Source organism: Rhinolophus sinicus, linkage group LG17 (assembly GCF_036562045.2).
Source record: "Rhinolophus sinicus isolate RSC01 linkage group LG17, ASM3656204v1, whole genome shotgun sequence".
In the NCBI taxonomy this organism is placed as follows: Eukaryota; Metazoa; Chordata; class Mammalia; order Chiroptera; family Rhinolophidae; genus Rhinolophus; species Rhinolophus sinicus.
In genome coordinates this window covers 237,708-265,593 of record NC_133766.1, presented here as the reverse complement: position 1 = coordinate 265,593, position 27,886 = coordinate 237,708, and the positions used below count along the sequence as shown (strand labels likewise).

The 27,886-nt window shown below is 52.6% G+C and overlaps 2 protein-coding genes, 1 long non-coding RNA gene and 4 other non-coding genes across 12 annotated transcripts; 3 read left to right on the top strand and 4 right to left on the bottom strand.

Moving 5' to 3' along the window:
* Positions 1–295: 295 nt before the first annotated feature.
* On the bottom strand, positions 296–10,831 carry LOC109435240 (low affinity immunoglobulin gamma Fc region receptor III). Of its 3 annotated transcripts, none has more exons than XM_074322391.1 (6): positions 10,627–10,823; positions 7,070–7,194; positions 6,671–6,691; positions 6,093–6,347; positions 4,058–4,312; positions 296–2,424 (listed from the first exon to the last, which is right to left on the bottom strand). In XM_074322391.1, the coding sequence occupies exons 1-6, from the start codon at positions 10,707–10,709 to the stop codon at positions 2,249–2,251; spliced, it is 915 nt and encodes a 304-aa protein (XP_074178492.1). In that variant the 5' UTR covers positions 10,710–10,823; the 3' UTR covers positions 296–2,248. The 3 variants fall into 3 exon arrangements, with proteins under 3 accessions (XP_074178492.1, XP_019568538.2, XP_019568539.2); XM_019712979.2 differs by having other exon boundaries at positions 6,093–6,350; positions 10,627–10,820; XM_019712980.2 differs by lacking the exon at positions 296–2,424 and adding an exon at positions 2,431–2,644 and having other exon boundaries at positions 6,093–6,350; positions 10,627–10,831.
* Positions 10,832–11,334: 503 nt separating this feature from the next.
* Positions 11,335–16,342, bottom strand: LOC141569375 (uncharacterized). 2 transcript variants are annotated; one of them, XR_012492944.1, is made up of 2 exons: positions 15,856–16,342; positions 11,335–12,001 (listed from the first exon to the last, which is right to left on the bottom strand). It is a non-coding gene; the product is annotated as an uncharacterized LOC141569375 (long non-coding RNA). The 2 variants fall into 2 exon arrangements; XR_012492945.1 differs by lacking the exon at positions 15,856–16,342 and adding an exon at positions 14,501–15,084.
* On the bottom strand, positions 14,251–14,322 carry TRNAE-CUC (transfer RNA glutamic acid (anticodon CUC)). Its single transcript has one exon. It is a non-coding gene; the product is annotated as a tRNA-Glu (tRNA).
* TRNAD-GUC (transfer RNA aspartic acid (anticodon GUC)) lies at positions 15,048–15,119 on the bottom strand. Its single transcript has one exon. It is a non-coding gene; the product is annotated as a tRNA-Asp (tRNA).
* Positions 15,634–15,716, top strand: TRNAL-CAG (transfer RNA leucine (anticodon CAG)). The gene has a single exon. It is a non-coding gene; the product is annotated as a tRNA-Leu (tRNA).
* Positions 16,343–17,875: 1,533 nt separating the features above from the next.
* TRNAV-CAC (transfer RNA valine (anticodon CAC)) lies at positions 17,876–17,948 on the top strand. Its single transcript has one exon. It is a non-coding gene; the product is annotated as a tRNA-Val (tRNA).
* Positions 17,949–23,893: 5,945 nt separating this feature from the next.
* CFAP126 (cilia and flagella associated protein 126) lies at positions 23,894–27,015 on the top strand. Of its 3 annotated transcripts, none has more exons than XM_019712988.2 (5): positions 23,894–24,283; positions 25,426–25,488; positions 25,663–25,743; positions 26,116–26,292; positions 26,630–27,015. In XM_019712988.2, exons 1-5 carry the CDS (start codon positions 24,257–24,259, stop codon positions 26,849–26,851), a joined length of 570 nt encoding a protein of 189 aa, XP_019568547.1. In that variant the 5' UTR covers positions 23,894–24,256; the 3' UTR covers positions 26,852–27,015. The 3 variants fall into 3 exon arrangements, with proteins under 3 accessions (XP_019568547.1, XP_074178497.1, XP_074178498.1); XM_074322396.1 differs by having other exon boundaries at positions 25,639–25,743; XM_074322397.1 differs by lacking the exon at positions 23,894–24,283 and adding an exon at positions 24,290–24,427 and having other exon boundaries at positions 25,682–25,743.
* The last annotated feature ends 871 nt before the right edge of the window (positions 27,016–27,886 follow it).

Sequence of the window (27,886 nt, the reverse complement as noted above, 5' to 3'; positions counted from 1 at the left end):
CGTCATCCCTCAGCTTTTTTTTTTTTTTAAGCTGCCAACTTTAAACTCACTCTCAGAGAACAGGTCTGGGTGTCAGAGTCGGGACATTTTAGCCAAGGGCCTGCAAGACAAGGGTCACAACTCAGAAGGGAAAGGTACCCCTGCCTGCTGAGGGTCTGCCTTGCCAAAGCTCCTCCGACCCTCCCTCCCAGCCCTGGGAGCCTCAGAACCCCACCGACCCACCCCCAGAGTTCCAGGTGTAGCCCGAAAGCCGGCACCTGCGTAGCTGGACACTAAGCACAGCATCACACGGGCGTTCCAGTGTCGTTCACTGCTTTACTTGTTCATTCAAAGAGGCTCTGGGATAGAGAAGCTTGCTTTCTACACACACTTCAACTTCTCCACTCACGTTTAGTAACTTAGTTTGAGCATCTTGAAAAGCAGAACAGGCATTAAAGTGCTGACTTAAATAAACATTGTGAGCTGGGGGGTTGGCTCATGACGCAAACTGAGTACAAAAAGCAAGTTATAGAATCAAACGTGTCCTGTGAAACTGGACATAAAGGCGGGGACACCAGCTATTTGTATACCCTTGAACAAGTCATTGCAACCACCTGGCCTGCAGCTGCCTGAATTTTAAAATGAGGAAATTAGACTACATCATTTCTAAGGATTATCGAGGTTTAGAACTCTTGAGGTTTAGAATTCTTTGGTAAATTGACCAAAGAATTCACTCGTTCCACAAATATTACTGCAATCTTTACCGTGTGCCAGACACCGACCTGAACTCAACGTACATAGTAGTGAACAAGACACAGGCCCTGCTCTCCTGGGGGTCAGACAACAAACAGGTGAACAAACGCCCATCAGTCAGTAATAAGCACAGTGGAGGAAAGAAAGCAGCAGCGGGGACTTAGGAGACGGTGGGCAGTGGGGCTGTACTGAATGATCGAGGAGGCCTCCCTGGTAAGGTGTAACCGCACGTGAACGCCATTTCTGTAGCGTGCATTCTGCTTCCATCCAAGCCAGCTTTGTTCATCCTTCTAGAACTGTAACCTGCATTCTTTCCCCAGACCCCCTACCTGTACATACACTGTATGTCCACTCCTTTTAATCACTGAACTCAGGACACTGGGTTATGGTCAACACCAAATTCACTTAAGAATAAAGCGTCAGGTCTATCAATCATGACCAAGCTACAACCACCAAACCTCCAACTAGAACAAGGTTTGACTCAAACAGAGATAACACCTTGGCCTCAGTTATGTTTCAGCTCTGGACTCATGAAAGCGCATCAGCCCCACAAGCCGCATCCCCTGCGAACTGGACCAAACAAGGCCATGACTGACACCAGGACCCGTAGCCATGACCAACTGCTCTCTGCTTTGGCCCCGACCAATTAGTGGAGCCCACGACCCCCACTCCCATAGAGACCACGATTAATGATGTTCCCTCCTGTAACCTGGCTGCTAGAGCCATTGGGGAGCCAGGTCTTTGAGAGCAATAGCTCACCTGCGTCTCGGGCTTGGCGCCAACTCCTTAAATAAACCTTGTCTTTCTCTGCAGCAAACTCCTGCTCATATTTTATATTGGCTTGGATAAGTGCAGGCAAGCGGGCCCCTTGAGTCTGCTGTAACAAGGTGACATTTGAGTAAAGACCATGATGTGACATCTGTCAGAAAGAACATTCCAGAAACAGGAAATAGCATGACCTCTGAGCAGAAGTACAACTAGTGTGTTCAAGGAAGCAAGGAGCAGCAGCAGATGAGGCCAGAAGCAGCGAGGACCAAGGTCACGAGGTGCCTGCAAAGCCTGCAAAGGACCCAGGTGAGCGCCTCACACCCACTTTAGCAAGGCCGCTGGGCCGTGTGCTGAGACTGCGCTGCAGGGCACCAGGGGGTGTGTAGGGACCGGTCAGGAGGCTGTGCAGTCAGCTCAGCGAGGGACGGTGGCGGCTCGGACCGAGGTGCTGGCAGCGGGACAGTACTAAGAAGTGGTCAGCACGCGGGCTATCGTCTGAAAGCGGACGCAGGATTTGCTGGTTTTCGTATCTGAGGCGCCTCCATCGCGGGTCTGTCAACACTCTCGCGATGGCTCCTTGCCCTCGCACAGCTGGGTGGGCTGTGTCTGTGCCCTCAGGAACTCGGCGAGGCCAGCCCGACGGCCGGCTCTGCAGACCACAGGCTCTTCCGTAGCCCAGGTGGCTGCCAGGGGAGGGGCTGGGGGCAGGAGGAAAGGTGCTGCGGCTGCTGTTACATCGCGGATGCGGTCACTTATCCTGAGGGCTCCTGCTCCATGTGACATTGTCATTGCCCCCCTTCCTCAGTGAGCTTCGAAGTGCTCTCTGCGCAGCGAAGTACAGCCCCGTGTCCACTGCAAACAGTAGTCCCATCACCAGGCAGAATGCGATCTGCCACAGTAGGAAGAATGGAGAGACGGCTGGAACTGCCGGATCAAAGAGGAGAGGCAGAGGGTGAGGCAATGGCAGTGGCTAAGGCACAGATTAGGAATCCACAGCCAGGCCCCCAGTGGGGACCTTCTGTGACATCACCCAAGTCAGGGGCTACCGCCCAGGTCAAGAGCAGGCAGGTGTGAAGTCTTCAGAGCATGTCTTCATCTCTGTGCCTTCCTGAAGAAAGCAACGCTCAGCATCTCCTAGGGGGACCTGGGCACAAGTGTTTATAGGGACATTGGTATTAACAGACGTTGCAGGCGCTCAGACCAGGCCTCCCTGAGCTGTGCTACTTTGGCACATGGATAATTTGAGCTGAAGGCAATGGAGACCCAACAGGCTCACGAGAAACTCTCATCTCTCCCTTAAAGAATTTAAATGAGGGGCCTTGCACAGAGGAAGAGCTGTCACCAGAAATAACTCTTATGACCTGTGCACAGGGCAGCACAAGCTTCCCATCACTGAGCGTCTGCTCTTAATGTGCTGCAGCGACCTCCTCTCCTGTGAAGCCCCAGGCACCTCACCTCATCCTTAGCTCACAATGTCACACATCCCTCCTGTTTCCTGTCTGTCCGTAGGGTCTCTGACTCTCTTGTGTCTGTCCCATACATACGTGTATAATTAAGTTTGCTCATTTTCTCTGGTTAATCAGTTCATGTCAATTTAATTATTAGACCAGAGGAAAGAAGCTAGAAGGGTAGAGCACATTTCTTACTCCCCACAAAGTTACAGAGGAAAAGGGGTGGCAGTCACATAGGTTTGGCAAGTGCCTTAGAAAACTCAGTTAAAGTCTTTCAACATCTCATTCAACGGGGTTTCCTGGAGCCTTTAATGAGCATCACGAATGGAGGACGACAAATCTGCACGGAGACGAGCACAGAGCCCTTCATTCTGAACAGCCTCTCGAGTATGTGGCCCGGGCACCTCCTTTGGGGAGCCCTGAACTAGGGAACCCACAGAGCACAGCCATGCTGCACTCGCCAGCTCCGCTCAGCCCTGGTGGGCGCTGAACAATACTGGCCTGGGAGCTCGCCACGCTTCCTGAGAGGGCACCTGGGTGTCACACTACACTTCCCCAAGAACAGATGGAGGCCTCGTTTTCGGGATGTGGGGAGAGAATCTCATGCCACGGTGGCTGCCCCACGCCCAGACTTGAGCCCAGGCCGAGGGGGTCCGTGGGGAAACACAAGCAAGCCTGAGAATCCTAGTGAGAGATGGGCATGTGACAAAGGGAAGTGGTCTGAATGAGGTGGAAAAGAGGGCGGGTGGTGGTGTCTGGAGACGGACTGGGGAGGACGAAGCGTTGGCTCTGTCCCCTGAGAATTAAAACTCTGAGAGAACAACACCGTTTCTATAGGACAGGGCTGCATGTGCACAGGGCATGTCAGCCAGGGCTTTGAGGGTCCCCCTAAGGTCAAAGAGAATGCGGGTTGGGGGAGGGGGTATCACTTTATGAGGGGTGTAAATGTCTATCACGTTGTTTTGTACACCTGAAACTGACACACACACACTCACACACACACTCACATACAGAATGCAGGGACTGACGACCTAAACACATCAGTAATCCCCGCCCTCCCCACCCCTCCAAGGCCTGGAGCTCCTTGAGGTGGTCTTGGTCCCCACCTTGGATGGTGATAGTCACAGGTTGTGACATGTGTTGCGTGTGCCCTATGATTCCCAAGCAATGGTACTCGCCACTGTGGCTGGCGTTGGCTTGTGGGATGGAGAAGCTGGAATTCTGGTGGGAAAACATCTTGGATTTTCCATTATGGTAGAAGGTGATCTTGTGCAGAGGCCTGTTCCTCCAGCTGTGGCACCTCAGCTTGATGGGCTCCCCGGCCTGGAACACCAGGCGAGGGGTCTGGAGCAGCAGCCAGTCTGAAAGACAAAGGGAGCACAGGACCCGGGAGGTGAGTCGACTCGGACCCAGACCATCCTGATGGCTGGGGCACGAGGTGTGGAGGGAAGAGCTTGAGTCTGGAACCAGATGGGCCTGGCCTCTCTTCTGGTGCCCGTCCGTGAACTCTGGAGTCAGGGGCAGTCATGTGACTCTCCTGGGCCTCGGTGTCCTCATCTGTGAAGACGGACATAGACATACCACGCACAGTAGTTCCTGGCACACAGCAGGTGCTCAGGATGTGCTGGTCTTCTCTTTCCTGTCCTGGGAGGAGGTGGCTGCAGCCGCAGAAAGACACCACGGAAAGGACAGTTTCTGAGGCTGGATACCAAGGCCCTGGCAGCCTCGCGCTGGGGGTGTGACTCAGAGAATGTGGAAGGATGTGGGCAGAAGACTGGAAGGTTCTTCCTGGCAGGTGTGAGCAATTGTCTTACAGGCACAGTGTGACTTTACCTGTGAGTCTGGGCCCCTGAAACACAGAGGTGTTCAGAAGTTCCAAACAGGAAGAGAAGGAGCCCGGTCCTGGGCCTGTGAGTTGGAGGAATTCAAACCCTAACTGGAGAGCAGAGTGTCTGCATTTCAGAAACTGCAGAGGCTCCTGAACAGGACCTAAAACCTTCCATTTGTGTGGATACAGCATTTGTGGTCTGCGGATGACTAATTTAATGGTAACTTTTGAACAAATTTTGGGAAGCGAGGGTGGCAGCCATTGACTGTATTAGCAACAAGTGGGGCCCAATAATGAATGCCTCACCCGCCCTGGATAGAATCTTCCATCCACAACAGAAATGAAAATGTATGGCCTTTTGAATTCGGTATGCAACTGTGACTCTGAACAAGAGCTGCATTAAAAACAGCTTTTAAGTGTAAAATCACTTTCCCTGCCCAGCCTACAACCTTCCCCACTCCCTTCATTGAGGGCAGAGTAATCAGATTCCAAAATTCTGCTGCCTTGGAGAACAAGTCTCTAAAGAAGGTTCCAAAACAACTGCCTAGAAAAAAATTCCAATTGCTCTAATTACTATAAAAAGAAATAGTAGAATTCATTATATCTTATTTAAATGAAACCTCATTTAAGAAAACCACATCTTGTACACAGAAGGCCAGGAACTGCTGTTGTGACTTCAAGACGCAAATGTGAATTTCTTACACTGAGCACTCAGAGATGCACATACACCTAAGTGACATCATGGGACTCCCTTAGTTAACACTAACGAATTGTCACCTCATTCAGGAGTAAAAGGTAAAGCTGCTGCGCCAGACCAGAGCCTCCCCTGCCCCGCCCTGCACCTCCCTGGCCCTCCTCCACTATGACCTCATCTCAGGGATCCCCGTGGCTTCCTCTGGCCCCCTGCATCCTGGGTGGAACCAGCTCACCTGCGCCCACTGAAGGGACAGGGCCGGGCCATCACCTCCTGCTGGCCTCCAGCCATGTGTTTGCCACATTGCCAAGAGGACAGGATGGCTTTCCACAGCAAAGATTTCCTTCTGCTTCTCTCACACCAGGCGGCCTGTTTGTGGCCTTGTCACCACCTTCTTGCTCAATGAGGACTGAGGCAAAACAGCCCAACATACACCAAGGCACTGCCACCCCACCCCACGCAGAAAGAGGTGCAGGGGTGAAAAGGGAAACGACCACTTCAAACAGCTCACAGCCATGCTTCCCAGTGAACAGCCACCCCTTCCCTGAAAGCCTGGCCATGTCAGCAGCTGGCATCTCTCCTCGCCCCCCCACACCTCCCGGGGCCTTGCTCCACTGACCAGAAATCACGTCCAGATGCACGGGGTCACTGAGGCTGGTCTGGTCCGACTGGCAGCTGTAGTTCCCACTGTCATTGCTGCTGACCTGGAGGTGGTAGCTGGGCTGGACCTGGGCCGGGATGGGGTTCCCGTTGTGGAACCAGCGGGTGGGGCTGTTCCCAAGGGAGTGGGGCCCCTGGCAGCTCAGAGTCACGTTGTCCTCCTGGAGCAGGTTGATCCACGGGGGCTGGAGGCTGAGCACTGCCTTCGGGAGAGCTGCTGAGGGGCAGACGGCAGGAAGGGATGGGAATAACCTTGGAAGGACCAGGGGTTTCAAAGGAGCTCCCAGGGATCTACTGTAGACCCAGCTAAAGAGCAGTGGGCTTGCAGCAGACTCATTTCCTTGGCGTCTTCGGGTCGTCAGCGGAGCTAGCAGGAACCTTATCAAAAATCAAACCCCAAGCACCACTAAAGTGGGGGAACCACCCATGCTGACCACAAGCCCGGTTCTTGGTGGAACAAAGATATCCCTACACAGTAAATAGAGAGTCACAATATGAGGCAGTGATGCTATGAGTTCAAGGGCACGGCACACTCACCAGCTCCCCTGTCTGCAGAAGCTGTAAGAGAAGAGAGCCGGTCAGCGCGGGAGGACACAGGCTACGTGGGTGTGCAGAGGGCTGGGGAGGTGAGATGGACTTCCCTCTCTTCCCAGGCCCCATCCCAAAAGCCCGTTTCCCATTCATCCCCCGTAAGAGGACCCCTTTCCGAGGCCCTCCTCTCATGCCTGTCTCCACAAGGCTATGATGTAAACACACTGTCCTGAGCAGAGACTGTGACAGGACCTCTGCACTTTGACCTTGGGACCAGTGGAACCGTAAGAACTCAGCGTTCTCCCTCTGTTTTCAATCTGTCCCCGGCTTCCAGGGCCCAGGCCTGCTCCTGGTCCCTGCTGGGTCGCAGTGGCTGGACCCCCGTCCCAGGCGACCCCTACTCACCCAGCAGCAGCAAAACAGTCAGTGCTTGAAGCAGCCACAGGCTCCTAGGACGTACACTGTGCAGCATTTGGTCTCCACAGTCAGCCCAGAGCTGGGCGTCAATCCCGTGGGGCTTAGGAGATGAACTGAGGAAAGAGGAAGGAAATTGTCTCAAGCTGTCACACAGCTTTCAACTGTCACCAGATTCTATTTCTACTAAGGAATCAGCAGTAACAAATCAACCTACAAGCCTGCTTTACAGACCAACTCTCTTTCCTGGCAGCTTGTTTTGTACTTGTGAAAACCCTCGTCGGCGTTACTGTGCTGGTGACGAAGCTGGGGGTGCAGCCCTTGTCACGGCTTGTCCGTGCACTGCCCACCCATGACACTCCCAGGGCACAAGTTCTAAATGAGTACTGCCCCAGACACAGTTATATCTGCAATCAGCCACAACAAAATAGTCATCAGTGGGAAACACTCAACAAACACTCTGACTACATCACATGAAAAACTGTGTTTCCTCCCTTCACCTGCCCTTCACACCCCCCGACTCCCTCAATCCTCCAAACAGAAGAGAAAGTTTTCAAGTGCAAGGACTAGTTTTGTTAAGAAAGCCACGAAGTCATTTCAAAGGCTACATATTCTGTGTAGCATGACAGGGTTAAGGCCATGAAGAATGGTTACAGCGGCTAAAAGTCATAGCAAAAACTCACAAACAGAAGTACATCAAACTTAAAACGTCTGCACATTCATCAACAGAGTGAAAATATAACCTACAGAATGGGAGAATACAGTTGCAAATCATTATCTGATAAGGAGCTAATATCCAGAATATATAAAGAATTCCTACAACTCAACAGCAACAACAACAAAAATAACCTGATTTTTAAAATGGGCAAAAGACCTGAAGAGACATTTCTCCAAAGAAGACAGATAAACAGCCAACATGCAACATTAATTGTTAGAGGAAATGTAAATCAAAACCACAAGATAGCACCTCATAATGGCCACTATCAGAAAACAAAACAAAATAACAAGTATTTGAGAAGATGTAGAGAAGTGGACCCCTCATGCACTGCTGGTGCGAGTGTCCATGGAAGGCAGTATGGAGGTTCCTCAAAAAATTAAAAACAGAATTGCCATGTGATCCAGCAATTCCACTTCTGGATATTTACCCAGAAGAATTCGGAGCAAGATCTCAAACAGATATTTGCACACTTGTGTTCACTGCAGCACGATTCACAGCAGCCAACAGGCAGGAGCAGCCCAGATGGCCCGACAGATGAAAGGGTAAACAAGACGTGGTCTGCACACACCGTGAATGGGACGTTCCTGGGCCTTGAAACGAGATCCTGCCGTGTGCTCCAACGTGGATGAACCTGGGGGTATCCTGCTCCGTGAGACAAGCCGGTCACAGAAAGCAGGTACTGCATATGAAGGGTCTAAAGCAGTCAAACTCACAGAAACAGAAAGCAGCATGGTGGTTGCCAGGGGAGGGGCGGGGAGGGCAGTGTTGAGGGGTGCAGAGCTCCAGTTTTTCAAGATGAAGGCGTTCTTGAGACCTGTGTCCCAACCCACAGTGTGAACAGACTTCACATTACTGACTGTACGTGTACGACGGTGAAGGTGGCAAATTATATGTTACATGGGGTTTTTCAGGCAGTTACGAAAAGAGTTCTTACGTCAGACCACGGGGTTTCGGACAAGGTACTTCACCTCTCTAACTCCAGTTTCCCCATCCGTAGGGTGGACACTGTCTGGTACCTAATAAATGTTCAGTGAAAAGTAGCTTTTATTCTTGTGAATGGTACCAAAGATTTTAACCTCTGGATTTTTCTGGAAGCACTACTGTCCTTCTCCATGTGATTTCGTTTCTCTCTGTCTCAGAGTCAGAGATCATCCTGGAACTTTCCGGCCTCTGGGAGGCCCCAGCCCGAGTGCCTTTACTCCTCTCCAGGCTGCTGTGCAGGCACAACTTCGGGCACAAAGTCCCCGTCACAGTTGTAGCTGTCACTTCTACAAGTACAGCTGGGCTCTCCACAGCGTCTCAAAACGTCCTCATCCAGCTTTGCTTCTAACATCCTTGTCGACTGTCTCAGTAGCATAACCTGAACTGTTGACTCAGCATGATCACAACCCCTCTAACAGCTGTGCTCACCACTTATGATACTGAAATTGTTACCGTTGGATCTCAGTGGTTCAAATTCGCAATGGCTAAATCATCACCAGAACATTCCCATTCACGTGGGAAGCAAGGGCACGGGAGCCTGTGCACCTTGTTTCAGAATTTGAACTTACGATAAATTGTAGGTTCTGCTTTGCAAAGAAGAAAGAAAAAAAAGTGAAGTGTGACATCTGATAACAGCTGATTCAAGCTGCTGACACCAGAACTTAAGGGCAGAAGATTCATTTACAGAATTACAGGAAAAGAAGGCTGGAGTCCAAACCCCTTGTTTTTATAAATGAGGAACCATGGCCCAGACAAGAGCTGTGAGTTGCCGGATGTACCTCTCTTAAGTGCTACAGTATATGTGAGTGGCCTCTGGTACTGACTCTCCTCTCTCGTAATTATCAGAAAGGAAGCCATGTCAGCTTCTCTAAGATGGTGTCTTGGAGGGAAATAGTTCCCTGAAATTTAGTTGTTTTGTTTCCTTAGGAGACAGGAAGAGGAAGACCTTGCCTGACGGCTGGCGGACATCACTTGTAGAGCACGTCTGTATCTGCACCAATTTACAAATGAACTTCAACTTTAGTCCCTGAAATTTAACACCACTGAGTACAGTCAAGATAACATTTACCTAGAAAACCATCAAAGTACTTGCTACTAAGATGCTTCCTACCTCAAAGAACACTGTCAATGTTCCCGTTGATTGTCAGACACTATAAAATAGCATCTGTTCAGTTTTCCTCCCTACTAGCAAAATCAGGCAGGCCAGCCCAACAGATGGGGTTCCCATGGGATCAGGACGGATGGATGGCTGTTGCTATGTCGACAGCAAACATATCTATGGCTGGAGGTTCATGGATTGAAAGTACAAATTAAGAACTGTGTTCTGGAAACAGTATTAAGTGTCAAAGGCAGGGAATTCTTCCAAACAGGTTGAGAGGCCTGGAGGTTTGATAGCTGGGTTACAGATAAGCGGGAGAATGTTTTAGGGGGATGCATCAGATGGCGATGGTTTGCTGATTGGAGACTGACTTTCCCTATTAATTAGGGGAGTGTGTGGTAGACACTCTTCGCCAGAAGAGGGCCTGGAGAACAGGAAGCAGCTTCCTGGCACCCCTGACAGGATTCACGTGTGGCTAGGTGTCCTCCAGAGCAGAGCTGTCCCACAGACATGTGCTGGCCACCACACCTTGAAAGGCCAGTTTTCTAGGAGCCATCTTTTTAAAAGTAAAAAATACAGACACTGAAAGCAAACAAATCACCCCTTACCTGATCATTCTCTGGCACTTATAAAATTACAAGTGTACAAACTTCATATTACTTTGTGTTATGTATCCAGATACAACAGCCACAATATGGGTTAAAAATAGGTAATGTTGAGCTCTGTGGTCAGTAGGCACCTGGCATTCACCCTCCATTGCATTCCCGTGCCTGCTCCGGGCTGGAAGGACTGATTTCTTCACTATTCCCCGCTCTCTTCAGGCCAGGTCCCATTACTGCCCAAGGAACGTTACAATGACCAGTGACTAATCGGACTCTGTCTTTAGAAATTAAGGTGCAGAGGCTGTAGTTGGATGATGGCAGGTACTTAATTGAAAGATCAGGTAGAGTCAGGCGGGGAGTAAAGCAAGCGTCTGGGAGGGGGAGGGGGAGAAGGGGGAAGGGGAGTGAGAGAGGGACAGACGTGACTGATGGAAATGGGAAGTAGAGAGTAGTCATGTCCCCAGCTCTGGCTTCCCACAAAATCAGTTTCAGTTTCCCTTCCTGTCTCCCAGCCAGCTCGTGGCTTGCTATGTTTCCTGTCTTTGAATGTCTTTCAGGTTTCCTCTTACGTGCTTACAATCAACCTTCTTTATTTAGTCTAGTTGGAGTGCATTTTGTTTTCCTGCAATCCACGTTTTTCTTTGGTTGAGGACCCAGTGACTCACACGTTGGAGAGAATCAGCTGCTCAGGCTGGTAGCTTCAGGAGAGGAAGTAGTGGGGTGGGGGGCGGGGGGGGGGGGTGGTGCTCTGAGGGGGGTTGGAAGGAGGGAAACTGTTGCGACCTGTATAACACAAGCCTGGGCAGGAGAGGGAAGCGGTGAGGGTTAAACTATAATAAAGAGACAGCGACTCATATACAGTTAAATCACAGAGGACCAAGGGACTCGCAGCCTCAAGAGACTGGAGCCCCGAATCGGGTCACTGACAGTATTTATTGATTACAAACAATGAGCATCACATGATTAGAGGCAGGGTCTGTGAAACTCTTACACCATTTCAAAACAATGATTTCAATACCCAATTATTTGTCCCAAAGCAGCCGAAGCATGTCGTCCCAAGATGACTAAGGTGCGGTGTGCATCACCCTGGGGGAGAGAGTCTCTCGCGGTGAAACTGTCCCACGAGCTGAGCAGAAAGAGCTAGATCTTATCGCTCTCATGGGCCTCTCTCACAACAAGGTGAGAGGGAGTGGCAGGGGCCAGCAGCAGCTTCCCACAAGAACCAGAGGAAGGAGGGGCAGGGCTCCCTCCTATTATTTCTTATAACAGCTCACTGGGGTCTCTACGACCCGTCTGGCGTGAGTTGTCCCTCCCTCGAGGAATCTTACTCGTCTTTGACCACAAACCCTTCTCTTGAAGCCCAAATGGAGAGACCCAGGATATTATAACCTCCATCCCAGAGAGGCACCGTTCCACACCTTCTTCACGGCGAGGCTGCTGTGTGACCACAGGAAACGAAAGAACAAAAGGCGTTTCACTGCACGACTTTGCTGACGGTTCCTCTCGTGCCTTTTGATATTTGCCTAAACAAAAGAGGATTACCTACGCTATTTTCTTCCTCAAACAAAAAACAAAAAATTTCAAAGACAAAGTCAAGGACTGACTCTCCCAGATTTTCGGGCCACTGTCCAGGTCCCCTGTCATTCTTGACCATGACGTCTTCCTCACAAACCCTGGGAGCTATGAGGGCAGGAAAAGTATCCCTTCCTTCCAGGTGTGGGGAGCTGGCGTGGAAGGTCTCCCGTGTGGGTCCACACCACCTTAGCCGCCATGCCACATGCTAAGGAATATGCTCTTGTTTTGTTTAAAATGGGATTGCACGCTTTTTGGGAAACTCATGCACCTGTCCCGTAGGGGCCTCTTCCAGAGGGGGTGTAAAAAAAAAAAGGTAAAATTAATATTTAATTTAACCCGATACATTAGTTTTCTAAGTTTGCATAACAAAGTAGCCCACACTGAATGGCTTAAACAACGGGAATGGATTGTCTCACACTTCAGAGGCCAGGAGTCAGACCAAGGCACCGCACCTCCCTCCCTCCCTCGGAAAGCAAAAGGAAGGGTCTGTTCCCAGCCTCTGTCCCGGCTTCTGACGGTTCCTGGCTTGTGGTAGCATAATGCCAATCTCTGCCTCCATTGCCATCTTACATGCCCTCTCTCTGTGTGTCTCTGTGTGTCCTCTCCTCCTTTTATAGGGACACCAGTTGTTAGATTTAGCCCCCCCCAACCCAGAATGATTTTATCTTGATATCCTCAACTAATTACATGTGCAGAGATAGTATTCCCTACCCGGTTACAGACGGAGGCTCCACGTGAATCTCAGGCACACACGCTCAAGTCACTACACGAGCATAGTATGAAAGTGTTCTTATTAAAACAGAGGGGTATTTAAAACATCACACGCGTGTCTCAATCAGCACTTATTTCACAGGTTACTAGTGAAATGGGACATGGTCACATAGGGCTTGTCTACTGAAATTCTTCTATGAACACCCTAGGGACTTGCATATGTTTTCAACTGTCCTGCTCTCCTTTTCTTGTTGATTTCTGAGAAAACATGAGTGAGAATACAACTGGTTTCCCTGGTTCAAATATTGCAAACATTTCTGTGGTTTCATTTTTTTGTCACTTGACCCTGTATATGGGGATTCTAACCAGTTAAATGGTTTTCATTTAAAAACATGTGACTTTGATCATAGGAAGAAGTAATCTACCCACATCAATAGTGTAGTCGCTCTGGTACCATGGTTTGAAATATGTAGGTTTAAATATTTGACCCATCACAAGTATATTGAGGCGTAGAGAGGAAATGAAGAAACAGTGGGCCAAAAACTCCCATAATCCGAGAGAACCAGTTTGAAAAGCAACTGAGTAACCAGAAACAGTGTTCCACTGTCAAAACATCAAAAGAGAAATATACCAGCCACATACAAAAACATATGCACATATTTAATATGATACCAGCTACTGCAAAAGACAGATCTAGGAAACTAGGAAATAGACGATAACTATGATTCTTTTAAAATATGTGAAAGGTTAGAATTCACACAACAAACTAGAAATCGGATCACCCACCACATAGGTGACAGATGCCAACACCACATTTGTACCCACTTGGGGACAGCCAGGGAGGGAACCTGTCAATAATCGTCATGAAGAAAGCAAAAGACAACCTGTCCGAAATGCACCCTGATGCTCAGAACCTAAACTCAGTCCGCACCTGCATGGATAGCGACACACTGACATAGCGGCCGCGAGGTCACCAACAGGGTGATGAGGGACACGGCATGGGCAGCGCCTGTTCTTCTCAGATAAACAATAGTGGGCTGAAGGTAAGGCCACTGGAAGGCTGCAAGAATTTCAGTGTCATCGTGGGACAAGCGCGACAGTGACGCTGACCCCACAGTGGCCCCCACGCAGGCCCTGCCACCTCGACTGTCTAGAGATGGGGGAGGTGCACCCAGGTGGGGGGCCCTAGGGCCTAACGGAGGATCTGCGAGCACATCGCAAAGGCGCTCAAGTCGGCGTCCCCGGGCTTAGGGCTCAGTCACCACCCGTGCTCCATCCAGCACCTCCGGCCCCACGTGCTGAGCGAGCCGAGGGCTCCACGCTGGGAAGGCCCCGAACATGGATGTGCCAGTAGCTCCCTCACCAGGACTGCTACCAAAAAGGAAAAGCTACAACAGTGAGCTCCTGGCACGAACGGGGCCTGCAGGACCGTGGTGCCGGCTAAAAAGGGGGGCGGATGCGCTTCGGGAGAACAAGAAAGAAAGGCTTCCCTGACCGGGAATCGAACCCGGGCCGCGGCGGTGAGAGCGCCGAATCCTAACCACTAGACCACCAGGGACCTGCAGGCTGAGTACCGGGCCTCCGCCTCCTGCTCGCAGCGCCGGGCCGCCGAGTGACGTCACCCGCGGCGACCGCCCGCTGCCTCTCCGCGTCCATCGCTCGCTCGGCGCCCCCGCCAGGCCGCGCGCCCGCGCCTTCGTTCTGCCCGCCCCTCCCTCACGGGCTCCCGCACGCACCCGGGCACCAGGGCCCTGGAGTCCCGCAAAGGGTCAGCCCACCGCGTTGGCGGAAGTCGAAGCCAGGTCAACCGCTCGGCAGGCAGCTCTGCTCACCACTGCACCGCCCGCGCCCGCGGCCGGGCTCCCGGGACGCCCACCGGGCTCGCACCCGCGCGATCGCCGTCGCTGGCCCTCCCACGGCCTCCACGCGCCCCAGCTGCGCCAGCCCGACCGCCTCGGAGGCGCCCTCGCTGCCCGGCTGCCCCTGCTCCCTCCGCCCCACGCCGCGGCTGCCCGGGCACGCGCTCCAGCCCTGGCTCGCCCGCCAAAGCCCTTCCCCAGCGGTGCCGGCCGGGCCGCTGCACTCACAGGATCCCCACCCGCCTCCCGCCCGGGCGGCTGGGGCAGGTCCCGGGGAGCCCGTTCCACCCGCTATTTGGGGCCGGCCAGACGGCAGGTTGGGGTGGGGGGACCCTCGGGGCAGGGCAGAGGGACGAGCAGACGGGCTCCTGGGAGCGAGCGGCGGGACAGAGGACGGTACCAGCGACCAAAAAAGTACACGCGTCTCCCCGTCGGGGAATCGAACCCCGGTCTCCCGCGTGACAGGCGGGGATACTCACCACTATACTAACGAGGACCGCGGGGCAACCGCCCGCCCCGACCGTTCCGTGGCTCCCAACACCTGCCCCTGACCGCGGTACCCGCTCTGCTCCATCACGGGACTGGCACGTGCCCGACCCCACGACACCAAACCAAGCGTGTCCGCCAACAAAGCCGCCTGCGAGACAGACCCGGACCCGGACTCGAACCGGCTGGCGCTGAAAACTCAGAACCCGCTGCCCTTTGTCTCCGACGCTGGGGCGGCGCCGGCAGGAAGGGGCCCGAGGGCCAAGTGAGGCTGCGGGGAGGAGGCGGTGGGCGCGCGTCGCGCCGCGCGACCAACGACGCCAGGCAGCCTGCGGTGGCGGCCGGCGGCAGAGGCTGGGGACGCGACCCGCGAGGGGCGAGGGGCGTGCGCGGCGGAGCCTGGCGCCCTGTCTAGGGACGCGCGGTGCGTGGCTCACTCGGCCGCCTGCCCACCGCGGCGCGGGGCCAGGGACACAGGTGTGTGGGAACCCTGCCCAAGGAGCAGCGAAGTGCCCCAGCCCGCGGTCAGGATGGCCGAGCGGTCCAAGGCGCTGCGTTCAGGTCGCAGTCTCCCCTGGAGGCGTGGGTTCGAATCCCACTCCTGACACTGGCGCAACCTTTTGACCCCTCCAATAAGTGTCCCCAGCCTCAGTGACACCCGTGGCAGCCTTCCCCACCTTCCATTTCCCTCTTAGACGTGCCCTTTGTCAGCCGTAGAGTGTGAGCAGGGTGATTCCTACCCCTACACTTGCCAGGAGCCGCGAGTTGGCTTCATGCCCCGCGTCTTCAGTGCAACTACTGGTCAGCAATGAGTCTGGTCGGAAGTCACGCTGTTCCCTGCTGGAGGGTCCAGCAGCGGGTCCTTAGTCCAAGTTCTGACCTGGGCATTTTGAGAACATGAGTAGACAGCCTCCCTCGGAATGGAGTCCACACTGAGGAAGAAGGAGCAACCGGAAGCAGAGTTTGGGGCCTGTGTGCGGCCAGCCCGACCAGGACCGTGCGGGACCTAATACCTCCCCTTCGTAGTTTAAGTAAATGTACGAGCTTGTGTCAGAGCCGCTCACTGATGGGCTCCCACCGCCCACGGACAGGCCGGCGCACCCGCCGTTCTGCGCAGCGGCCCGACGTCAGCTGCTCCCCCGCTGCTCTGGCCCTGCTGTTCCCCACCCCGAACAGCCCTTTCTCCTCTAGGCTCTGGCGGGAATGGAGCTCCTGGAGCGGCAGCCACCACGGTGCCTTCGGTGTCCTAGGCGCACGGACCCGCCCACAACAGGCCACTGTGCCCCGCAGCGGCGGTAATTCTCTCAGCCTCCGCCTCCCAGCCCCCCATTGCCTTTCTCCCATGTTCGTCCCCAGTCTTCACTCCCTGCCTCCCCAATTTCACACCTTTGAGAAAGTGGGGTCATTTGACCTCGGCTGCCATTTACAGGCAGTTTTTGGGGTCCTACCTTGCGTCCACAGTTTCCCTCTGAGCGTAGCCTTCACTGCAGCTTCCATAGGCTTTACGTGTCCACTCTCTTTCCCGCTTCCTGAGATTGTAAGGCACACTTCCGGTAAGGCCAGCCAGCACCTGGGATTATAGGGTGCACTTCCGGTAAGGCCAGACAGGACCTGGGATTATCAGGGTACACTTCCGGTAAGGCCAGACAGGACCTGGGATTATAGGGTGCACTTCCGGTAAGGCCAGACAGAACCTGGGATTATAGGGTGCACTTCCGGTAAGGCCAGACAGAACCTGGGATTATAGGGTGCACTTCCGGTAAGGCCAGACAGGACCTGGGATTATAGGGTACACTTCCGGTAAGGCCAGACAGGACCTGGGATTATAGGGTGCACTTCCCGTAAAGCCAGCCAGGACCTGGGATTATCAGGGTACACTTCCGGTAAGGCCAGACAGGACCTGGGATTATAGGGTGCACTTCCGGTAAGGCCAGACAGGACCTGGGATTGTACAGTACACTTCCGGTAAGGCCAGACAGCACCTGGGATTATAGGGTGCACTTCCGGTAAGGCCAGCCAGGACCTGGGATTATAGGATACACTTCCCCTAAAGCCAGCCAGGACCTGGGATTATCAGGGTCGCAGAGCCTTCATGCGCTAATTGGCTGTCCCGGCTTAAGCAAGTCAAACTAATTTAGTTCAGTCTCTCCGTCTTGGCACATTCTGAGCATCTGTGACAGTTCCCGCACAGCGGTGTTAGGGAAACTAATTAAATGCGAGAGTGTGAAAGTGCAGAAAAGGGGGACCCTCCGCCAGAAACCCAGTCCCGTGCCATTCCCGTCCCGGGGACTGTCCTTGACTCTCACAGGGGACGTCACACGCCGTCCCCGCGTGTGCGGAGGTGTTCCCGCGCACCAAGCAGTGCTCCGAGACACTGGCGGGCGTCGTGCCGCTGTGCGAGGAGCCAGCAGACACTGGGGGCCCGGAAGTCAGTGTGTGCGCAGTAAGGAGAGAAAGACGCGGGAAGGCGCCGAGTGCGTTTCCCCTGCACGTGCCCCCTACACTAGGTCTGGCAAACGCGAGTGTATCGCAGCCGCGGGCCCCGCCGTGGCCCAGCCCCCCAGGTCTCCTGCCGCCTGCAGTCCCGCACAGGGGCGCTACGGGCCAGCGGCGCCCGACCCTGGGGACGCGCGCTCCCCGCCCGGGTCTCCGCCCTGCAGTTCTGGGGCGACAGCACACGAGCAGCGCAGGCGCTGCGGGGCCGCCCCCTGAGGGACGCAGGGACGCGGCGCTTCCAGGGCGGTTTGGCAGCAGCAGCTGCCAGCGGTTTCCGTAGTGTAGTGGTTATCACGTTCGCCTCACACGCGAAAGGTCCCCGGTTCGAAACCGGGCGGAAACAGGATGTTAGCTTTTTGCCAGCTGGGCTGCGGCGGCTGAGCGAGCACCGCGGGTGACCCAGCCGTCTGTGTGGACACTGCCTCCCTCCGTCCCTCGTCTCGCCCCGCCCTGAACCCTAAGGCCCCTGGTTCTAAGTCAGGCGGAAACGATGCATGTTTTCATTCAGCTCTGTGCCTCTAGGGTCTGCCATACGGCTGTGTACCATTTAGTCTGGTTTCTAACTGTTGCAAATAATTTCTTAGTGGACACGCACCCATTTTACTTTTCTTTCCCCCAAGATGGATACCAGGTCATCACCCACTCCCTGCTGTGACAAACAATGCCATCATATACTCCTCATTAAACAAACATTTATACAACGCCTGCTGTGACAGACACTGTTCTAACCTCTGCCTCTAACCTCAAGAACCAACTCCCGCCTGGATGACGTTCTGGTGGATAAGCGGACAAGGTAAAACGTGGACTGTAGTATGTTCTTTGGTGGTAAGTACTAAGGAGAAATAAAGGGTCTGGAAGCGGGGTGGGGGGTGCGGGTTGAAGTTTTTGATAGTGTGGCCAAGGAAGGGAAAGTGAAAGCCCCTGAGAAAGTGACTTTGAATTAAAACCTGGAAGAAGAGGGAGAACTAGCCCTGTACGTATCTGGGGGACAAGGCTCCAGGCCGAGGGGCAGCAAGTGCCTGGGTGCTGTGGCAGGAGTTAGCTGTCATATTCCAGAAATAGCAGAAAGGCCAGTGGAGCTAGGTCAGAAGGAACTAGGGGAGGCAGAGACCTTGCAGGTAAAGAAAGGTGAGTGAAACAGGAGCCTGGGAAATGCGTTTCCCTGCCTGCAGAACAGGGCAGGAGTGGGACAGAGAATGGATCTGGGAGAGAAAGTGCAAATAACCAGCACAGGTGGTGAACTGGGGCTTAGCGATGGTGTGGGAGAGGCCTCCAGCCGAACGCAGCAAGCAAGGGACGGCCACAGCTCCCGGGGAGACCCTGCGGTCTTCCCCATCCCGAGCCCCAAGTGCCTGCTTCCTCCCCCTCACCCTTCCCACGCTCAGCACCCCTAGCTTAACCACTGCACTGGCTGCTTTCTAAACAGATGCCAGAAACCAGGGGCGGTAAGGGAGGGAGAGGAAGGGCAAATTCCTGAGCTTCGGCGGCCTTGAAAAGAGCCCGTCCCGTGGATCAGAATATCTCAGGGCAGAATGGACAATACAAGGAACTAGTAGAGGGACAGGCCTGCACCACCCAGACCGGCCAAGGTCTTCCAGAGTCTGACCCTTGGTGGGGCCCAAGGGGGAAATGCACGGGCAGGGAGACAGGCCCTGTTTGCGAGAGTAAACAAGACCACGGCTTCCCACGAAGGCTGCAGGTTTTAGCCAGCACTGGCCCCGAGCTTAGTCAGCGTCTCCCTAAGGGCACAGGTGGTCTTCCCACCCTGCTCCCTTCGCTGCTGTCAGCAGAGCCCAGGCTGTTTAGGCAAACGTGAGCTGTTGAGTAAATTTTCATCACAAAGACAAAATATGGACACGGTAACGCGCATTTTCCGCAAAATTAATTCGTCGTCTGGTGCTTTCGTTTTCAAATTCCCGAAAGCGTCCAGGCTGCGCCGACACCCGCTCCGCCTTTCCCCGCCCCCCCGCCCTGGCCACGCCTCGGGCCACGCCCCGTCGCCCGGCCACGCCCCCGCTCTGTGCTGGGCGGTGCGGTCCGGAGCCCACGGGTCAGTCCCGCCGTAGTCAGGCCCAGAAGCGAGCAAGGGCTGATGTGGGCTCCGGACGCTGAGGGCAGGATGACGCGGTGCCAGCAACACGCCTGTGGGAGGGACGCGGAGCCGCGCGCGAGGAGTGGCGGGCGGGTGGGGAGCCAGGCGCGCGGCGCAGGAGCTGCAGAGGCCGCCTGCCCTTCTCGCCAGGCCCGGGCGGCCTCTTAGGCCCAGACCCACGCGTCCTGCGTGGGCGTGTCGCGCGGGCTCCGCCCTAAGCCTCGCGTCCCAGTTACACGTGTGCTGTTTACGAGGTTCTGTGGACGAACGCACCTAGGAAGTGCTCGTTCACCAAGTTAAGCGCGTCTCTAATGAAATAGCTCGCGGAATCTTCGAGTTGCTAATATACATTTTCTAGTCATAATGACTAACATTTGTCTTCAATTACTTTGTATCAGACTAAGTAATTTACGATGTCATTTAATCATGTTAACAATCTTCTGAAATAATCATAAAAATGTCACAGAGGAACAAAGTTGAAAAGACACGGCTGAGCCCCATTGTAGTGATGGAGCTAGACCCAAGCCCAGGTCGTTTATACTGATTGTTCAAAAATCCCTTTTTAAATTGGAGCATCTCTGGAAACCAGTCCTACAAAGAGCGCACTTTGTCTTGGAGTCCTCGGAGGGGCAGCTGTGAGGGCCAACGCCAAGGCCAACGCGGGAATGGGATCCCCACCCCACCACGGAGGAGGCCAGCCTTTTGACCTCAGGGTGAGGCAATGGGGAAACTACGCCCAGAACGGGTGGAGGTGCCGGCTGCCCTTCCTGCTGCATGAAATGCAGCTGCTCCTCCCTACACCCCTTGCAGGACACCCCCAAATATTCCAGTGAAACACCAATAAAACAAACACTCCAATTACAAAATGGGTAGTGAATCTGAAGGGACATTTCTCCAAAGAGGACACACAGCTGGCCAGCAGGTACAAGGAAAGGTCCTCACCGTCACTAGTCATCAGGGAAACAGAAAGCAAACCCACAGTGAGATGTCGCCTCACTCCTGTCAGAGTGGCTATTATCAAAAAGACAAGAGATGACAAGTGCTGGTGAGGGTGTGGAGAAAGAGAGCCCTTGTGCACTGCTGGTGGGGATGTAAGATGGTGCAGTATGGAAAACAGTATGGAGCTCCTCAAAAAAATTACCACACAACCCAGCAATTCCACTTCTGGGTATATATCCAAAGAAATCCAAAGCACTAATTCAAAAAGGTATATGAACCCCTATGTTCACTGCAGCATTATTTACAATAGCCAAGATATGGATACAACCTAAGTGCCCATCGAAAGATGAATGGATAAAAAAGATGTGGTACACACACACTCTCACACACAAATAGAATACTATTCAGCCATCAAAAATAATAGTCTCCCCGTTTGCAACAGCATGGACAGAACTTGAGGGCATTATGCTGAGTGAAAGAAGTCTAAGACAAATACCATACGGTCTCACTGTATAAGGAGTTAGATTTTATAGGACCAGAAAATGAATATAGGAAACTAGACTATTTTTAGTGTTCTTTTTGTATTCTTACTGAAAACTAACGGAGATCAGAGATACTCAGGTGGCACCCCTCAAACGTCCTCAACAGAGGGCGAGACCAGTGCGACAGAATAAGGAAGAAGGGCACATCCTTTTAGGAGGGTCCACTGCACAGGCCTCCGCTGAGGGGGGTCTCCCACTACTGGGGCCAGATGAGACCTGGGGGAGCCAGGACACAATGGCCCTACCATCATCCCCCTGGAGGCCACTCCCCACGTGCACTGGTCTGGGCCCTCCCTACCCGGAACTGAAGAGCTGTGCCAGCACTTTCGGCCACCACCAGCTGACCTCAGTGGTGAGACTCTGGGAGAGTCCTGAGGGACAGAGAGACGCCTGGATTGGCCCTCCTCGTCCCCATCAGCATTAATGGGCTTCTCCCTGGCGGGGAGTTAGTGCCTGGGCTCACTCATCACCTCTCCAGCCAGGAGAGGAAGCTGAACTGGCTTCCCGATGCTGCGTTGAACCCAAATCTTCTTGGTCCTTAGGGCCTCTTGTGTCTCCCTCTCCCCACTTCCTCCTGGTGACTCTAACACACCTGCGTCATCTAAGGATAATAAGGAGGCATCTGACAGTGGGCAGCGAAGGTTTCCTTTGTGCTGCAGGTGTGGGCAACAAGCTGTGAAACTCGTCTCCGCTAGAGGGCGACTTAGGCTCAAGAAAGAGAGAAGAGGTGTCACGGAGAGGAAGGAGGTGTCACCTTCTTTATTGTAGCCAACGATCTCTTTAGTTTTTGTATTGTAGCCAACGATCTCTTTAAAAAAAACTTAGTTGTGAAAATAATGAGAAGTCATTTTTTTTTAATTTTAGGAATTGCTTTTGTTTTTAATTTAATTTTATGATTATGTAAAATATAGTTCGAAAACGAACTCTGCAAAACAAGGTGTATTCAGAGTTCTTCTACCCCCGCCCTTTCCACCTCATCTCTTCTCTCGCCCTAAAGCTGGTCTTTGTTATACCACTTATTTTCCCACCACTGTTAATAATTACAAATACGTGTATTTGCATCTCCTTTTATAGCCTACTATTCGTATGTCCTAACGCGTCGCTTTATTCACTTGAAAGTATCCCCCCGTGGTCGCTCCAGAGCGGCGCATCCCTCCCTGCCTTTCACAGCTGCACAGTGTTCGGCTGTGTGGGTTCCATGGTCTTTTACCGACACAGTCACTGCGTGATTTCCAGTCTGTAGCTGTCACAATGCTGCACGCTTCTTTCCATATTGTTGCCAGAGCATTTGTAGATTTCTAGAAGTGGGGTTGCTTAACCAAAAGGCATGGATCGCTAATTGTGCTGGATACCGCCAAATTCCCCATCGTGGAGGTCCTACCATTTTGCATTTCCACACTCAAAGTATTGGTGCCAGTTTCCTCAAAGCCTAGCCAACCGGAGGTCACCGATGTTTTGGAATACACCAGTCTCGGGAGTGACATATGGTGTCTCCATGTAGTTTTAATGTGCATTTTTAAAAAATCATAAGTGATGTCGAACATCTTTCCATATGGTTAACAGCAATTTGTATTTCTTTCTCTCTGATATGTCTGATTATATCTCGCCCAGTTTTCTGTAGGGTTATTAGTTTTTTTCCTTCTGTATTTTTAGAAGTTTTTTTTTTAATGAGTATCAACCCTTTGTAATATAATTTATAACTTATTTTTCTGTTATCATTTTTGCTTTTTGTTACGTATTAAAACGTATTCATATGCATCTATGGAGATAGCCATACATTTTTCTCACCTTGGATCAATTAATATGATAGATTAATGGATTTCCCAACTTGACTATCCACCCTTGCATTCATCACTTACTTGGTCATGAGAATCTGTTTCTAATTTGAAGATCTGATTGCCTTTATTAAGCAATTCATGAATCGGGCAGCATCCCACCTAGCAGCTAGGTGTTCCCACGATAAAATGGTTTTAATGTGCTGGTGGATTCTGCTTTCTCATGTTTTATATATGATTTTTGCATCAATAGTAATAAGAAAAATTGCTCTATATAGTGTTCTTTTTGTTAGTCTTTGTCTTTGTCGTGGTCCCAAAAATTCAGATTTGGGCATCAATGTTACATTTCCTTCATAACACGAATTTGGGAGTTTTCCTTCTTTTGCCATGCTCTAGAATAGTTAGTAAGTTAAATTTTATTTTTCAAAGTTTGATAGACTCCTCCAGTGAAACCATCTGGGCCCGATTTGTTTTGTGGGGTACTCTAACTAGTTTCTCCAGTTCTTTTATGTTAAATGGTCTGTTTAGACTTTCTTTCTCCACAGGGGTCAATTTTGTTAAATTGTGTTTTTATACACAATAATCCATAATGTAGATTTTCACATATATTTACATAGGATTTGTAATTTCCTAGTTAATAAAAGCATCTTTTGCTCCGATATTTGGCCTCTGACCACTTAGGACCGAGGACACAACATGGACAAATCTGAGTCAGTCGATTGTAAAACGATTCCTTTGTTATTCTGCCTGAGAGGATGAAGTAGAGGACCCTGTAATGGGGGTCTCAGCGGCTCTCAGGACCTGCAGCGCTGAGCTTACCTAGACCCTTCTTACTGGTCGAGGCAGGCTCTAGCATCCCAGTGCAAAGGAGGCTACACAACTTGACGGAACAGAAGCCGAGTGCTCAACATCACACAGCTCCTATGTTCCCACGGTAAGCGCCTGGCTCTAAGGGCCGTGGCACATTACACCACACTGCCCGACGCATACAGCTAGCCCTTGGTGTTCCATGGTTGGTGACAGTGGCTACAGGCCCGTCACAGACAACCTGGGAGGTTTGAAGCAGGGTAAATTATGTTAGAAAACAGAGAGGGCATTATTCAGCTGCTTTTCTCACGTGTACTCACTCCGCCCCTAAAATGAAATGAAAATAAACCTAAGCTTCCAGGAAAAAGCCGAGAGGCAGTGTCATCCCTGAAAGGGAGTAACAAAGAAAAGGCCGCCTGCTCATTGGGAAGTTGTCTGGAAGGTCCGCCTTCTGCAGTTGCCAGGCAACAAAGGTAAACAGCAGAGCTGCAGGATTATGGCCACTAACTACAGTGCCAACCAGGTAAGTTCTTTCTCCGTCTCTCTAACGTTTAATTTCGCCTTCCAAGACTCTGCCTTTGGATTGATGCCTCCTGCGGGATTCTGACCACTGAATAGACCGTTGCGAGTGGGGTGATGTGTGTTTGTCACTCCTCAGCTCCTCGAGGTAGGGAGGGTGCAGGGGGAAGCCCAAGGCGGCTCTGGGTTCAGTGTGTACGGTCTAAACCAGAGGCCAGCAAATCTTTTCTGTAAAGGGCCAGAGAGTAAATATTTTAGGCTCTGTGAGCCAAGTGACAAAAATCACACATATTATATAGGTATTTACATAAGGAGAGAGAACATTTCTCTATAATATTTTGACAAAATTCAAAATATAACAACTGAGTGTAATTTTTTATACTACAACTGAAAAGAATGGAATCCTTCTAGCAGGATACAAAGTTGGTGTCCCCTTTTATCAAGTCAAGTGCAAATGTTCACCTACAAGAGCCGTCCTGGGGCCGCCGTGAGCTGCTGTGAGCAGCCGACCAATGACCGGCAACCGACTGCTTCAGCCGGGGGAGCGCAAAGCTCACAATACCCGCATGGGCCAGGGAGCTGTGTCCTACACAACTAGACTGAGAAACAACGGCTTGAACCAGAGTTGGGGGGGAGGTGGCAGAAGGGGGGAGGGGAAGAGCCATCCTGAGTTTGGCCGGGCCATCCGCAAATGGGCAGTAGGATGGGTCCGGCCCCCGGGCCAGTTTGCTGACCACTGGCCTAGGCCTGCGCTAATAAAAACATAATGCGAATCACAAATGTCATTTTAAACTTTCTAGTAGCTACATAACAAATTTTAAAGAAACAGTTAATTTTAATAATATACTTAGCCCAATAAATCCAAAATACTGTTTCGACATTTAATATTTTAAGCTACAATCAGATGTCTTGCGTCCTTTTTTGTACTAAGTCTCCAAATCCCATGGATTTAAACTGGCAAAGCCCCTCAGCCCAGACTGGTCAGTCATGTTTACAGAGCTCCTCAGCCACGTGTGGCTAGTGGCTCAACGCTGGGCAGCCCAAGAGCCTGGCAGGTGACTCACGCCCCTCAAACGTGAAGAGTGAGCCTTCACTTCCTGGGCTCGGGGCTGCTGAGCCTGAGGGTTCTCACCCTTCTATCCACAGTACGAAAAAGCTTTCTCACCCAGGTTTCTGCAGAACTGGTCTCCCGCCAAGCCGACAAAACAGGTACCACCCGCCCCACGTCCCCCGAGGCCACCTTGTGGTGCTTCCCATCCTGCTCTGTAACTCAGGCCCCTAACTCCTGCAGCCTTCTTTGAACCCACGTAGCCCTTAGCCCCCAGATACCTTCTCCCTCTTTCCCACTCCTTTCCCGAGCGTTCTCCCCACATCGCTCCCCAGGCCATCTCTTCCCACGAAGGCTACACTCAGATTATCGCCAACGACCGTGGTCACCTGCTGCCTTCAGTGCCCCGTTCCAAGGTGAGATGCTCATCTCCATTCCATGAAGGCGGCTACGCACTGGAGCGGGGGGGGGGGGGGGGGGGGGCAGACTAGCCGGCCCTGTGGCCACCGTCAGGCCGATTCACACAACACGAGCGCCCCAAACTTCCAGTCCACCCAGCAGCCGGGGTGGAACTTAGCAGCCAGCACTCCCTAAATGGACCTGAACGAAACGAATGCCCTCAGGTGACAACACCAAACCCAGCCGTAGGAGCAGAGGTGGAGACTTCGGGTAATGGGGGGGGTACACCTTTCGACTCGTCTCTTTACTGTGCATCCCCACAGGCAGAGGAGGGAACTGGTCGCTCACTGGCAGGCAGCACCCTTCAGGAAACCTGTTTCCCCTTTTAGGCAAACCCTTGGGGTTCCTTCATGGGCACGTGGCAGATGCCTCTGAAGGTGCCCCCTGCTCGGGCGACCCTGACTGCCCGTACAGCTGCTGGCGCTGCCTCCCTCACCAGATGGATACAGAAAAATCCCGAGTTATTGAAGGCCTCCAATGGGCTGCGCCCCGAAATCACTGGCAAGGTCTGCATTCCTCCCACCTCACCTCCAGTCCTATTGTCTCCATTTCTTTTCCACCTCATGACCCTCGTTATAGCAGGGCTGGTCCAGCAGGGGGACGCCGAAGTGATTCTGCCGGGCCCTGTCTGCCCTTAGCACCTCCTGAGATCCAAAGGGATGAGCTCCCGGCATCTTACCCAGCACAGTACAAAACGATCTGATCTCAGCGGAGGTTGGCGGAACCTAAGTGAACTTCTTCTGTGAATCTGACCTTCTGTCCACGCACACGGAGAAAGAAATGTAGAATTCCGAGATGCCCTGGGACCGACCTAGGCCTGACCGACTCCTTTCTGTCCTACAGCCACACGGTCCAGACAGTCAGAAGAAACCCAGGGAGTCCGCACAGCAAGCACCAAGTCCGCCGGCCGCACTTCTAAGCGCCCCAGGCTCAAACCTCAATTCCCCCGATCAGCTGCGCAGCCCACACCCCTCTGCGGGTCACACTCCATCCAGGTCCCGGAAGCCACATGTCCTAACACCCCCGGAAGCCCTCACGCTAGCACACGGGCAGGTCCGAATCTAGCTGAGGCCCAGAAATACAAACCTGGGGTTCCAGAAGGGACCGAGGGACCACACTGAGGAGACCTGTCTGGAGGTTGAGGGAAGTAATCAAGAGCCCCAGTCAGGGAAATTATGGGATGGGAATAAAGGCAAATTTGGAAAATAAAAATCGCTTGTTGAATCTTTCACTGCTTTGGTTTTTTCCCTCCCGCTATGGCTGCCCCTTCTGACCCATAACCTGGAGGAGGGCTGGGGAAACAGCAGGGAGAAGAGGCAGAGGCTTGGGGAAGGAGACGTTTTTACAAGGCCTGAGTAAAATCACCCTCACCCTCGTTTCTCCTCCTGAGCGCACACACCACCGCCAAGGGCACAGGTACAGTCGTCAGCTGGGCATCTGCATGTGTTTGGACCAGGTGGGGAAGGAAAGGTCTGGAAAGCCAGAGCTGCAGACACTGTCCTGTCTGAGACATCATGTCCGATGACAGCACAGGGGGAAAACAGTTACAAAAGAAAAACTCAAGCAGAAGCACAAATAATAGTTTGAAAACTGAAGATCTACAGAGTGATTGGAAGACACAGACGAAAACCATTGAGGAGAAGGTAAGCAGACATTTAGGACAGAATACAAATGTGAGGACCACTCTGCCACTCCCGGCCCCAATCACCCGAATGGTGAGAAGCCACCAAAACGGGCAACAAGTGCCCTGTCCACTCCCAGCCTCTGACTCCTGCTCAGCAGCGCCCCATCCTGCATCTTCCTGCCACTGGCAGTGATGTTCAGGGCCCTTGCCCAAGATTCCCAGCCCCAATGCCAAAGGGTCCCTTCGCGAACACTGGTCCCTCACTCCAAGGACAAGCACAGAGGACACATGGTTTGGGCCTGAGGACGCCCACAAAGACGGCCCAGGGCCAGTCTAGCAAAAGGGGAGACTGATCATCACTTGGAGCCCGAGACCCTGGGACCTGGGACCCCTGCGTCACATGGAAGGTCTCCTCTGCAATGGAAAACAATGATGTCGCTGCGACTCCTCTCCACCCACAGCTTGAACTGGTGGGC

Excerpts from the sequence above, each read along its gene's own strand:
- LOC109435240 (XM_019712979.2), bottom strand. The coding sequence starts at position 10,709 with ATGGGACCTGGCCTGAAGAGAGCGGGGAATAGTGAAGAAATCAGTCCT. Across the intron at positions 7,195-10,626 it reads GCACGGGAATGCAATGGAGG|TTCATCTCCTAAGCCCCACG; the intron begins GTGAATGCCAGG and ends CTCTTTCCTCAG. Across the intron at positions 6,351-6,670 it reads TTCTGCAGACAGGGGAGCTG|CAGCTCTCCCGAAGGCAGTG; the intron begins GTGAGTGTGCCG and ends TCTGCCCCTCAG.
- CFAP126 (XM_074322396.1), top strand. The coding sequence starts at position 24,257 with ATGGCCACTAACTACAGTGCCAACCAG. Across the intron at positions 24,284-25,425 it reads CTAACTACAGTGCCAACCAG|TACGAAAAAGCTTTCTCACC; the intron begins GTAAGTTCTTTC and ends TTCTATCCACAG. Across the intron at positions 25,744-26,115 it reads CTTCAGTGCCCCGTTCCAAG|GCAAACCCTTGGGGTTCCTT; the intron begins GTGAGATGCTCA and ends TTCCCCTTTTAG.